Below are 14,121 nucleotides of genomic sequence, written 5' to 3' on the forward strand. Positions count from 1 at the left end.
GAAAGCACTGCTTCTGTGCACAGAGTAAGTGGAAACTTAGCAGAAGGATTTTCTGGGCCACCATGACTGACATTAGAAAATAGTTCACAACTGAAGGATTTTCAAACAAGATTATTGGTGGGGTTGCTTCAGGTCAGGTTCTTGTGTGTTAAAGATGACGTCCTTCTGCACAGAACAGAGGAGATGCAAAACCTTTATCCTTTGGGGGGAGCAAACAATGAAAATTGAAATAGATTCATTATCTTGTAGCTGTGCTGGATGGCTGCAATGCAGACTGAAGGAGCAGTGAGAGCTCCCAGTAGGGCTGGAAACCTGCCAAGCCAGTTGCTGTCACCACTGGATGAGGTAACCAGCATGGTCTCCAAAGGAGCAGCATCAATCCACATCAGCCAGGAGCAAGAAAAAAAAAAAGCAATACAGAAGAAAAAGAGAGAGGCTGCAGAAAGCAACACAGTTAAATCAATCAGAGATACAAAACACATTTCTAAACTACTGGGTTTTTAAATTAATTTTTAGGGGGAGGAACATAGGAGCAGACCACATGCAAGCTTTATATGAAATATGTTTCCTTTTAAATATATACATGAAGCAAATTGACACAAGCTGTTGAGGTTTATTACAAACCTCTATAAAAAGGAGGCATTCTTGATTTTTGATGGCAAGCCAGCATCATGTACAGGGAGCAGTAGAGAAAGAAGCAGAAATAGGTACTTGTATCTCTTGTTGCTGGCAGAACAGGAGGCAGGTAACAATAAGGAAAGAGTAGCATCAAATAACAGTAGCAAAAGTCTTTGGGGAAAAGGACAAAACCTTAGTCTGTGCAGGAGAACCAGTGAAGGGATTCCATAAGAAAGCTGACATCATCAAAACACACAGGAAATATATTCTAAATATTAAGTGTTCAATTCAACTTTTATCTAGCTAGGATAACCGGAGCTGGGATAAACCAAAGTCAGAAGAAATAAAACATTTCTAAATGGAGTGTTAAGAGTATGAGCAATGCATCCACCTTGAAAACTTACAAACAAATATGTAGCTCTGAACTGGAGCCAGTGGAGAAGGGGAAGAGTGTGAATGGCTTGTTCTGTGCATCTGTCCTGGTGTGGCAGCCCCAGGCAGGCAGCTGAACCAGGGCAGAGCTGAGCCAACATAACGAGAGCTCCAACATCTGCCCACACCCAGAGCTGACTGTGCTCTGTGGATGGAGCCCCCGAATTTGATCACCCTCCATGTAACGATTCTCACCAGCAATGGCTCCAGGGGGTTATTGCTCAGAGCAAATAATGCTGTGTCAAGCCCCTTATGTTTCTCCAGTGTCTAACGTGACACACAGTCACTAAAATAGACCTTGCTTTCATGAACCTGGTGCTGCTCCTGCAGCAGAACAAGCCCTCCCTCTGTTAATTGAGACACAGGGAAATGTATTTAGCTTCTCAAATTACTGAATCATTTTTTTTTCCTCCTCCCCCAACTTCCTTGCTTTCTCCTTCTGCCAGAGATCACTGTAGCAGGAAAGAAGTCAAACAGCACACTTAAAGCAGATAATTACTTCCTGGATGGTATTGTTTTTCTTTTGGATATGCTGCCTGACAGTTAAAATCTCAAAGAAAAAAAAATCTGAGGAGTATTTAATTAAATCCCTCTTAAAAAATAAATCTGTCTAACCAGGCCAAAATCCTTCTTATCATTTTTTTGTGTATGTAGAATCAAATCAATTAGTTATCACAGTTGTAGCTTCTTATGGCCCTTGAGGAGTTTTGTTTAAATTATAATCATTATTCTGTCTGTGCTCTTGGTCTTTCTCCCTCCTCACTCTGAGCTGCTTTTGCAAAAACATGCTGGAATTTCTTGGAGTAGCTAACATGAAATACTTAAAATGAAACAAACCAGCACCAACTATGTAAGATGTGGATATCAAATATGTTCCTAATAATTTTTTCAAAATTTAAGTGGGAATAAAAACACATGCAAGTTTTTCAGCTTCAGGTAAAATACTTTAGTTCTCTTAACAAATACAAATCAACATTAACATCAGTGAGTTAGCCTAGTTCTGCAGGAATTGTACTTTAGCCCATGGCATGGAAGTCACAAAGGCCAGATTTGTAGGTCTGTGAAGGTACAAATTGGTGCCAGTGGGATTTTTAAAAGCAAAAATTTTTATACTGGATCTGTAAAATACCTTTAAAAATTTGAGAGTGCTCTGCAGCTGCTGCAGAAACCTTTGGCAGTACTTTACCTAGCCATGAGGCAAAGTCAAAGCAGCACTGGGGTTAACCACAGTGAGGGATGGCATGATCCTGAGACCACGTGTTGAGATCACAACTTCCCTGGTGTGAAATAAGGAGGGATGATCTTGCCATTAACCTGGCAAACTGGAACCCGAGGAGAACTGACTGGATTCATGTTTGAATGGAAAAGGTGGCTTTGTTTCCATCCTCACATCTACAGTGATCAAACTGTACTGTATCAGGTGATGATAGCTGTAGGCATTTGATTTCAAGCTGTATTCATGCCATGTTGGATGACTGCATTTTTCTGACTTGCATCTGAATGATAGATACTGGCTTTTCTAGGACAGCTTAATACAACAGCATGGTCTTTACTTTCCAACCTCTGCTTTACCCTGTGTAGGTGGTGACTGCTTTTTTCTGGCAGAGACGTGGTTTTGTGTGTTTGGAATTATTTGTAATGTGATCGTAGCAGATTTCAACCAAGAGTGGTACCTCATTCTTGTAGGAAGTGCAGTTTTTTCCTTTTGTAATTATTTAATTCCATATGGAAGAATGAGTTGCTCTATAAGCCCTTAAAACTTACAGGTAACAGAGTAGCTCATGGGCTGAAGAGGCTCCAGTGTGCTGTGCTGCACTGGGCACACCGCTGAACCTATTTTTTTCTTTTTTTTTTTTTTTTTTTCCCTTAGCACTTCAAGAGAAAACTTTGTGGCACTGGTCACAACTTAAGTTACACAGGTACGGTCTTAAATCTTTCTTCAGATCTCAAAAATCTTCTTTTCCTCCACAAACTTCTTGTCAGGTTAGGGGAGTAATGGGGTGACAGTCTGAGATAACAGTACCTTGTAACTCGTAGCAGTGTGAAGAGGAAAATTTTCAAATACATCAGTATGAGGCACAGAGCTCATCTTAGAGAAAGAAACTGTTATCTACTTGTAAAGATGTCTGAATTGCAAAGCTGCCCAGGACTATAAAGATGTAGCTCTTTCATTTTAGTTTTGCTCTGTTTGCCTTGCTAACAATTGGTGTGGTGTGATTTTTTTTTTTGATTTCACACTTGCTAATTGTGCCATGTTTCAGGATCATGCATCAGTTTTCTTTCACGGCAAGAGCCCCACTCATGAATGACCCCTCAGTGCTGCTGTGCACTTTCAGTCCTATTCTTGGTTAGTCAAAAATGTCACACGTTATGACAGTATGAGGCACTCGGAGAGAAGCCTTTTTTTTATGACAGAGGTGAAGACAAGTTACACCAAGGCAATGTATTGAGAGAACAATAGATCTCCCAAATCTGTATTCATCTGCACATGTTGTTTTGTACATAATAGGACTTTCATCTGGCTCAAGGAATACAGGACAAATTATTTCACAAGGATGATATGTCCTTGTACTGTTTCTCCGGTGAATTGGACACAAATAGGTCTTCCATTACCATCAGTCATGCGTGTCTTTTTTTTTTCCTGCTTTCAAGTAGAGAAAAATGGGGGGAAAAATCCAAGATTTCCCCTGCTTCTGTTCTTACTGTGGCCAGTACGAAGACATTCCTGCTTAGACCATGGTTTCTGGTCTTTGGGTTTAATTTTCTTGTTTATGTAGACATTCTGCACTTGTGTGCAACTTTATAAGGACATTGATGTTTTTCTGTCTTTTTAGTATGCAAAGTGTGAGAACTGAATGAAGAGCTCACAGGGCTAATAAGATGAGGAAGAGGAATACTGTCAGTTGATTATAGTGTATTCATAAACGTGCAAGCATGAATGTTCACATACAGACTAGGAGATGTATTTGCAGCAGCAGAGATAAGAAAAGCACAGCTAATTTTGTTACCAGAGATAAATACATCTTTTGTTTGCAGACTGAGCTGTAATAACTGATTGTGTTTATGACCCAAATCTTTGGGGTGATTTAAGCCAGTCATTTTTACCTGGTGCCTGAAGTGAACTCAGAGTGTGCACCCAGTCCCTTACTGCTGGTGTCTCATTAAGCTGTGGAGAAGCTGTTGCTTGCAAATAACTTTTGGTGCTGTGAGTTGTAGAGAGCTCATGGTGCTGTTGGGTGATGAGTTTCTCCTCTAAAGTCTGGGGAATGGACAGAAAACTCCATGACATCAGTGACCTACAGCTTTCTTCTGTGTGGTCTCCCTACTTCTTGCATTATGAAAACGTGCCTGGAGTTAAAATATTTAATATAATCTGTTGTCAGCCACAAAAAGAACCCTGATGAAACACCAAACCTTCCTCCTCCTCTGCTGCTTTAAATTTCTAAAGTCTGATGGGAAACAGCTGGGTCAGGAGTGTACTTCTGTCCATTGACTCTCCTGGTACTGAGTTAGGTGGCAAAATTTACATTGGGAGTAAACCTGGGCTTAGAAACAACATTGTGGACTGATACTGGAGATAAAGAATTTTCATTGCTGTACGAGCACACTGGAATGGCAAAGGAGAGAAAAACTCAATGATGTCAGTAAGGACCTGGTAAAGAATAAGTAAGCAGTGTAATTAAAATTTTAAAAAGCTATAAATAACTAAGAGAAACCACTCATTTGCTTGGAGATGAAACAGCTTCTGTTACCACTGGGGCCCACCACTGCCAGTGTGCATGTTCTTGCATCTTTTTCTGATGGGTAGGTTGTGTCTGTAGATGTACATAAGGGACCATGCTCTGAAGGTGGAGAGATTTAAAGGGGCACACTTGCCTTACAAAAAAAATATATTCGTGCCCAGCTCTGCTTTTTTGAAGGATCTTGTAGATACTATCTATATCTAAGACATCTATATACATTTACAAAACTGATTCTAGTGACTTTTCATCGTCCCATTTGTGGCAGAAGAACCACACGTATTTTGGTATGCTCATAGGAGGATCACGAAAAAAAGCTTTGGTTCAGTCAATAAGTTGGGTAAGAGCTTAGGCAATGAATTTATTGCTTGAATTTTGAGTGCAGGAATTGATAAGAGAGATTTATCTATATATTTTAATATATTTCTATACATGTATATTTATACATTATTTATATAAATATATTTATAATTTTTGTTTATATTTTATATATTTATAAATTATTAAAAATATTTATATAAATAGCATTGCAGTTATTGAGAAATGACCATACTAAGGCCTGCAAGTGGCAGTCAGATAACTAGACTATTTTTTGCCTGGATTAGTGTAATGCAAAATGACCAGTGTTCATGTATGGAAGCACCACTTGCTGTGAATTAAATAAAAGCCCAAAAGAAATCTGTGTCATCATCCTTCATCTTCATGCTTTCTTTTTATTGGTCACAAAAATACTTCATAAAATGGAAGAACAATGACATAAACAAATACATGGTGAACCCATATCTAGAAGTTAAGTAGGAAAGAAGATCATTGTCACTTCTAAGCTATGCATATTTTTAAATGTTACAATGATAGTATTATATACTGCATCATCTAGTGACCTGAAAGCTTTTTGTGTTACCAATGAATTAATGCCTATGAAATAAAGCTCAGTAAATATTTACTGTGGGGTATGTCTGGGAAAGGTCATGTTGACTCATTTAAGGTCATGCTGTTTATAAATTCATCCATTTTAGAAGAGACTGTAAAGGTTTAGAATCCTGAGTTAAAATGAGGTAGCAGTGTTCTAAAATTATATATTTTTGTTTTACAGTCAATTCTACCATAGGGAACAGACTTCCCATCGAAGATTTCCACACAGCCTTTTCTCAGCTGATTTCATCTCTCAGTTTATTAAGCCTTCTCTTGCCTGGCTAGCCAGTCATGCCTGGGGAAAAGCTCTGTCAGGTATTAAAAGAGAAATATATAAAAGAAAACTATTGGCTAAGGTTTAATACTTTAAATTCTGTGTTCACAGGGTATGTAGCTGCCAAACCAGATAGAAGTTTAATCTGTATGCTCTCCATACTATTATAACTGAGCTACCTCAGCCAAACATATTAGGCTGATGAACGTATTTCTAACCATTTGTCTGCATCCTTCTTGGCCACTGAATAACTGCCAAGTTTAAAAACCACATGACCACACCAGGGAGTAATAATTTCTTTTAAGAGAGCACTGGACCTGCAGAACAGTGGTCTCAGCATCACCCAGTGAACCAAGATTTTACTATCCTTCGAATGACTTTTTGGCAACCTCACTCCATAAAAGACGCAAAACAAATTAGAAGGAAGTTTCAGGGGTTTATTACTCTTTGGCAACTCCAGAAAAGAGACCTTGACCTCCTGATTGATTCTTTGTATGCAGGGCCTGCCATTGTCACATAGGCAAAAAATTTATGGACATGCTTACATCTTTTGCTGAGTAGAACGCTTTGTGTGCTAAAAGTTATTTGTCTTGCTCAGTCATGGCCATCACGTACTTTTAGACTGCTGAGAAAAGAGAATAGGTAAACAAAATTTGAACTTTATCATATCAATTTAGACAAAAAAGATCAGGAACCATAAGACATGAAAATGGCTTTACAACTCTGAGTTGCAGCTGCCATCATACCATACACAGCTGATGTTTCTAGTCTCATCTGACTCTTAATGGAGTTTAAATGGAAGTTGCACAGAGAGAGAAAAGCATCTGCAGAAGGCAGTTTGTTTAAGGTTAAGTGGATAAATCAAATTCTTCAGATCCATCTCTCCCTAGAGAGTACAGAAGGAGCCTAGATGATATGCACAATTTTTATTTTGATAAAATGGAGACAGATTAATTCCACACCAAGTACAGAAGTCTCAGCATAAATGTTCTGACCGATGTGCCATTAAGGTGTCCTCACTTTGAAGGCAACAGCATGTTTAGTCTCTTAGTTAAACTCACAGAAGCAGAATAGTTAAGCAAGTTCTTGTGACAGCACACAAGTGGGTCCCATGAAATGTAAATGTGGTGACTGTGTATTAGAGTTGAAGTAGAAGGAATTATTATTTTCCTGGTCTGGTAAACACGGTTGCAGAAGATTCAGCTTAGTGAGTTGAAGCCATTAAGCTGCTAGGAGAGGACATTGTAGCAGAATTATGTATTTCATGAAAGGTATATAACACCCAGTAACCTGGGCTGTCATCCCTCTCATAGGCAGCAGCAGTCCTTCTCCCCTGGCCAGTCTCTTCTTTTGGGCAGGTGGGGTGGCAGTGTCACATTTGAAAAGACTTTCTAACAGCTGAGAATCCCAACCCATTTACTAAGCTCTTTGTATTCACTCCTCTCATTCGCTTCCTTCCTTTGCTAAAAACCAGGTGCTTGATACACTATGACCAAATAAATCCTGCTGGAGTTATCCCTGCAGGGGAAGGTGGCAGTGACAAGTTATGAGTTTCTGCAGTGTTGGAATTTGGTGGTGTTTATGACTTCTGAGCAGCACGTGTGACGGAGCATTCTTATGTGGCTCTGAATTTATTAGATCTGTACATATGGCTGAACTGAGCCTAAAGCCACGCTAGAAATGAATTGAAAATCAAGCTGTAACCACAACTGAAATGTTCTGTGTGGATTTGCAATTGGCCTGTGCTGTACAGAGAATTACATCTCTCACTAGTAATCAGGGAAATGGCACTGGCTGCTTGCCTCTTCTTGAGCACAGGTTGGGGAAAAAGCAAAAAATAAACCCACCAAGAAAAACAACCACCAACACCCCCTCCCCCAACCTGCACAGCAAATACTTAATTAAGAAAAAACCTCATTCATCTGTAGGAACTATGTATAAATAACAAGAGAAAATCTCAGTAGGTTGTCTTGTCAGTTCTTGCCAATCTAGAGAACACCTGAACACCAGAGCAATCGAAGTACAGAACATCAGGTTCCACTTGGATCTGAAAGCAAACTTGCACTTGAACCTGAGCAAGCAGTCTTTCAGGGATAGCCATACCCACATTATAGTTATGGCTTGGGGCAGAAAGATAATAAATATTTTTGAGCATAGAATATGAAAACTGGTGATCTAGATTTAGACTTCTGTTTTCCTGACCATGTCATGACTCCTCTGACCCTTGAAGAAAGTGGCAAGTGTTTGGAGCTTTTTTTCTGGCTGATTAAGGGGCAGGGGCTGATAGAAAAATGAGTTACAATAAGGCAGACTGGTTGTTTAAGGTGACAGGGAGACCAAAGTGAAGTCAGCAGCTTAGATGGGGACACAGCGTACCCCACATCTGCTTCTGAATTCTTTGTGTCACAAAATCAGATTTGGAACAGAATTTTTTTTTTTTTCTATCAATGGATTCTGATTTCAAATTTCAAAACCTCTCTAGTAGTCTCAGAATTTTGAAAATACTTGGGAGCACTTTGGTACCTAATTCCAATTAAAATCAGCTGCAGATACGGAACAAGGAGTTAGGGTTCTGGAATAGCCCCTGTCAAAGAGTAAATTCATTTTGTCTAATCTGTTCTCTTATTATAGATTGACATGGAAAGAGAACATAAAGTCTTGTTCTCTTGCACCTTAGTCTCCATTTTCTCCAGGGGAGAACTTCCTCCCAGCTCTGGTCTTTGTAGATAATGCAAATGGCAAAACATTGCATTCTGCCTTTAAGAACTAGTTTGCTTGTGTACATAAGAGGGTTTATATGCACCCTATCAATTCAAAATTAAGGCATTTTCTCTTCTGTAGTACTCACAAGGCTCAGTTTCTACTCCCATACTCTCTGCCAGAGCATGTAAGATGAAGTTCAGCTGACACCAGTCCAGTCCAGTTCCTCTCAGCTGCACAACAGTGATGGAACAGGTCATGGTCACAATTTTCTCATGATGCAACATCAGTCTTCATGTTCTGCTGAACATCAGAAATTTTCTATATGACTTTCTAATGTCACCTTTCAGCATCAGTAGTTGTTCAGAAGCTGTTTCAACATCAGAGGCTTATATTACAGACTTTCATTATCTGCAGAGGTGAATCCACAATTTTGGAGCTGAAGCACTAAACAGCATGAATGAATTTGTCCTTCATCATCCACAAAACACATCTTTTCCAGTGTTCCTTTTCATCTCCTATGGGACGCTTTGGAATGTAAGAGACCTCAGAGATTGTTTCACACCACGGAAAGAGAGACTTCTTGTTAATATTTCAAATTATTCAAAAATCTACATTAATTAACTGATTAATTAATTAACTCATTCACTCTGTCTTCTCCTTCAGCCTTATCATGAGGTGACCTGTTCATCCTTTTCTCTATGATGGAGAGCAGACTGAAATGTTGCTTTGTGTGTTTTGACCTGTAGATGCTGTGCTGTGAAATCACTTCCTCCCAACTGATGGAGAATGTGTACGTTCTTAGGATAACATATATGTGAAGTATTTTTTTCTTTTCCATTCTCCCTAACTTGTTCTTTTTGGAATTTAACAGAGGAGCCACCTAACACGACTTCATCCTCCCACCTGGCATATGTACAACTCTGATCATTTTACGTTTGTTCAGGCAGAAATTTGCTCTTGCTCTTCTCTCAAAGACAGAGAACAAGCATTGACTGGAAAAGGGACAGTTTGGTAGAGTTAAGGGAATTGATGAGGCAATGTGATGTGTTTTCTGTGCCCTTTTTTGTTTTCTGTTATTCACACACAGGCTCAAGAGGGAAGATGCATTTTAATTAAAGCATGTGGTTTAACTGGCATGTTTTTGAGTACATCCACAAGGGATGGCTAATCTTTAATTGCAGAGGCTCTGTAAAGGTCTGAAATGAGGAAAAGGAACAAAATTCATATATTTCTTCAGCAGAATTATCCTTTCTGATATAATTTTAGTACTAGGGAGAAGATAAAAATCTAGAGTGGAGAGAAACCAAACTATATCTGCCTGGGTGTGAATTAGTGTTGTATTTGGGGTGTACATGTGTAGTCAGAATCAATAATAGGGAGAAATGCCATGTGTGAAGTTCTAATCTAGTTTTAAACTTTTTCAGCATCACTGTCTCTGAATGTCTGTGCTTGGGCTTTGTCCTCTCCAGTTTGCACTAGAAAGATGAGATAGAAGTATATCTTTAGCAATAATTTATTAAATATTGGACATGTTAATAATGTGATACATAAAAGATATCAGCCTTACTGAAATCAACATTCTGGCATTTACTTAATGCTATTGTACTACCAGTTGATTGTGTGAAAAAATATTTCCTTTCAGACTATTAACTTCAGAGTGACAGCAAAACATGGTGGACTGTACCTACCATAACGATGTTTGCATATTCTGCATTTGTGGGCAGAAATGGGAAAAATACCTGTCCCTTTAAAACTGTCCCTCAGAGCAATGAAATGTTGAAGCTCATTTATAAAATATGACCAGCAGATTGTTATTACTGGCTTCTTGAGACTGAGAATAGCAACAGTGCTGAGGACACTATTCATAGAGCAGAATGCCAGAATTGATGTGTTAACCTGAATCACAAATCATTAATTATTAAGAACTGCTGCTTTTGCTATCTTTTCTCTTGTTAAAATATTCTTTTTTTGCATGGAAAATCTTGAATATCTGGGTTTGCATTTCTCCCATGGAGTATTTCTTCTAAAGACTATTTATTAAGGGACATTCTCTGCACAACCTGTGGAGATGTGTAGATAAAAACAAAAGCCCCAGAAATAAATACCCTTATTTTCAAGAAGTCTTTACATTTTTTGTTACAAGGCTGTAACATCTTTGTTCAGGCTCTTGAAGACCATTTCAAACAATCCTTTCTTCTGGGAGTTGGCACTCAAGTCTATGACTGCTCCAGAATTCACTGCAACGTGTGGAAAGCTTAGGATGTACTCCCTAAATTCTGTAAGGATGTTTTTGCCTAAACTGTAGGATCTAAGCATGACAGTTAGCAATTCCAAAGAGACGTGTTTTACAATACTATTTATTTCTTAGGTACTTTCTGTGGAGGTACCTCTGCAAGACTAGAGCAGAGGCCAAGATCGTGACATCCATCTTTGTTGTAAGGCTTGGACTCACTGCAGCCAGTGATAGAGGACTGCAGGAATTTTGCCAGGCTGGGACCACAGTCCCTTCGGCTTTCAGTGCACTTTCAAAAGTCATTCCAATCTCAGATGAATCCACAGGTACTCTGCCTGAAAAGGTCATCCTGGCTCTTAGTCATTCCATTTAAGTACCTAAAATCAAGTAAGGTGAATCGTGGTGAGGATGAATCATCATATGATTTAGAACTAAATTAACATTATTGGCCACCAGAAGAAAATATATGAGTGTAGTAGAATGACTCACAAAATGACCAGTATTTCCAACACATCCAAGAGATCTGGATATAGTGTTCAATATTTTCTTGTAGTAATTGCATTGATGTTATTTTTGTCCAGCATTATACAGCAGGTGATTATAATGGTGCCTAAGAAGTAGATCCTCATAGCTTTGGGGATTTCAGATGCCCACTTTGAAAACACTGTGATACTGCAGGATTTACTCTGTAAAAGCTGACAAAAGTCAGATTTGTTCAGGATTTTAGTTCCACTTGTTTAGCATTATACAACGTGATGCAGTCACCAGTACTTTAATTTTACAGAGCTGATGAGCATTCACAGCTCCTCCTAAAGACAGCACAACATGTAACTACTTGCACTTCTGGTTATTGGGTTTTGGCACAATGTGTTTCAGAGTGAGACATTCAAAAGCTAGAGTACTTAAAATTAGTAGTTTTGCAACTTTGAGCTCTTCCTCATTCTGTTAAAAGGAAATGAACTGAGGATATAGACTTCTGAAAAGAGAACCCTGAGCTCTGCTGCACACCATTTATTTTCCTATTACTCTTTGAATATTGTTTATTTCACATGTTGTATATCTCCTTGCCTCCCTTTCCTCTTTCTTTTTTTTAATTGGGACCTGGTTATTGGCTGGAAATTCCACTAGCATGACTCATCCCTGAGCTGAAAATTACTGTGAACAGGCATCACATTGTGGGATTTACTCCCCCCCTTCTTTTTCAGTTTCTAAGTACTTTATCATGGCACGAGCTTGTAATAATAAACTAGGAAGGAAGTAGGAGCTAATCATTTGGTTCTGAATGCACAAGCCCTGCCAAATTTCCCCACAGGCATGAAACAGCCGCTCAAGCTGTGACACCAGCAAATTAAATCCTGGAGGTAGCTGACCAGAAGTAATGAAATGTGTATTTACCATACTGATGCTGTCAGTCTTAAGACACACTGGCTTTACAATCTAGTTAAGTGGGGCACGTTTGTCACTTCCAGCGGTGCTTAGGAAAAATGCTCAGGTTTTTTCCTAGCCTTCCTTTCAAAATCACCAGCCCGGTTCTGTCTGGTAACCCTCACCTTGTACAATGTGGAAAACAGGATGACCAGAATGGTCTGTTCTTTTAAAACGCTCCCAAAGTGAAATTCAAATCCCAAAGGATTTCCCACACGTTAATTGTCAAGTCTTTTTATCCATCCCTTATCTGCCACTTCATTCTATAATCCAAACCTTAGAGATAAAATTAATTGATAAGAGCTCTTTCAAGAGCCTATGGATAATAAGCAACAGATGCCTCCCACAAACCATGTGTCCCATGCATGCAGCAGTTTAAAACCCTGTGAGCACACCAGTGATGTGGAAGAGGGACAAATAATCACTGAAAAGGTACCAATCAAGAGAGGGATGCATTATGCTGGTGGGCACAGGCATGGGATGGACGAGGCACGCAGCTACTAAAGAGATATCACTTAAAAAATGCCTGTATATCATGGCAGCAGTGGTTCAAGAGCATCTAGACACGGAGGAGGGAAGTTATTTCACAGTCCCCACATGCTTAATGTCATAAAGGACTCAGAAAAAGTTATTTACCCCAGTCAGATGTTGTTGTAGGTAACCACAGTGCTTGTCTGAGAGGTTTTATTTAGCTAGCAGAGGCATTCTATGCCAATTGTGTGAGGACTGTTCAAGAAGGTTAGTGAATCATTTGTTCAATGGTATTTGCAGTGGATTCACAAAAACATTGAGAGGGGAAAAAATGAAAGCACAGTTTTCAACATGGTTAATGCAATACCCATGGAGGAATCAAAGAATAAAATCACAACCCATATGAGCCCTCTCTGAAAGCATCAAATTATATCTTAGGAATGTCTATGACTCCGCAATTATATGCCTAATTTCCAGCTGTACTTGATTAACATCACAAATGATTTATAATACAACCAACTACAAGGAACTTGCTTTGAACTGTTTGCTGCACATATAAATTTTGTTTGGCACTTTTGGCTGTCTCTTCACAGCCAGGTAGGCACACTGAGTTAGGACCATGTGGTTCAGTGGCAAGGCCGAGGGAAGGCCAGAGTAATTTTAGAGATAACAGCATTCTTTTTCCTTTAGTGAAGCATTCAAATGCAAGTCTGTGGAAGGTCAAAACCCACAGACTTCTATGGGATTATACATGCACTTCAAGCTTAATATGTAGAAATAACCTTGCTGAATCCTTGGTTGGTCTTCAAAGACAACCTTGGTTTCTGTGATACAATGACACACATGCTTCTGATAAGCCAGTTCGTGTGTGGCTTTCTTTTGCTGTCTTCCCACATCAGGAGGGCTGAAGTAAGATTCATTCCACATTTCCTCAGTGCACAGAAAATGGGGAGGAGGGAGGATAAGAGAACCTCTGCTTGTTTTTGACCGGATCTAAACATGTTTGAATCTGTGTGAATTGAAATGCTAGACTGGGATTTTAGGCAAAATACAACCACTTGATCTGTGGTGTTTTGATCTGCTCAAGGGTCAGGCTGTTGAATTCAGGTGAGGCTAAGGAGAACACATGAAAGCTTTTACATAATTGTAGCCTTACCCTGCAAACCTCTTGGAGCAATCGCTCTGCCATCTATCAACTACTACCCAGGCTTCTGCACCAAAATATTCTTCTGTTGATAGCATTGGCTTATATAAATTTAACAACTTAAAAGTAATTTTTAAAAAGACTAATCAAAGTAAACCTCAAATCAGGA

General features: G+C 39.1%; 1 protein-coding gene across 3 annotated transcripts in view; it reads left to right on the forward strand.

Moving 5' to 3' along the window:
* Nucleotides 1–14,121, forward strand: part of PTPRO (protein tyrosine phosphatase receptor type O) — a 154,465-nt gene that overhangs the window by 71,418 nt on the left and 68,926 nt on the right. Inside the window, exon 1 of one of the 3 annotated variants that reach the window (XM_064654361.1) lies at nt 5,979–6,017. The exons of the other annotated variants lie outside the window; for them this stretch is intronic. Within the exon in view, the coding sequence (XP_064510431.1) occupies nt 5,994–6,017 (24 nt within the window). The 5' untranslated portion in view covers nt 5,979–5,993. Of the gene's footprint in view, nt 1–5,978; nt 6,018–14,121 lie in introns of those variants that run through there. 3 annotated transcript variants of the gene reach the window in all.

This window comes from Pseudopipra pipra, chromosome 5, assembly GCF_036250125.1.
Source record: "Pseudopipra pipra isolate bDixPip1 chromosome 5, bDixPip1.hap1, whole genome shotgun sequence".
Taxonomy (NCBI): Eukaryota; Metazoa; Chordata; class Aves; order Passeriformes; family Pipridae; genus Pseudopipra; species Pseudopipra pipra.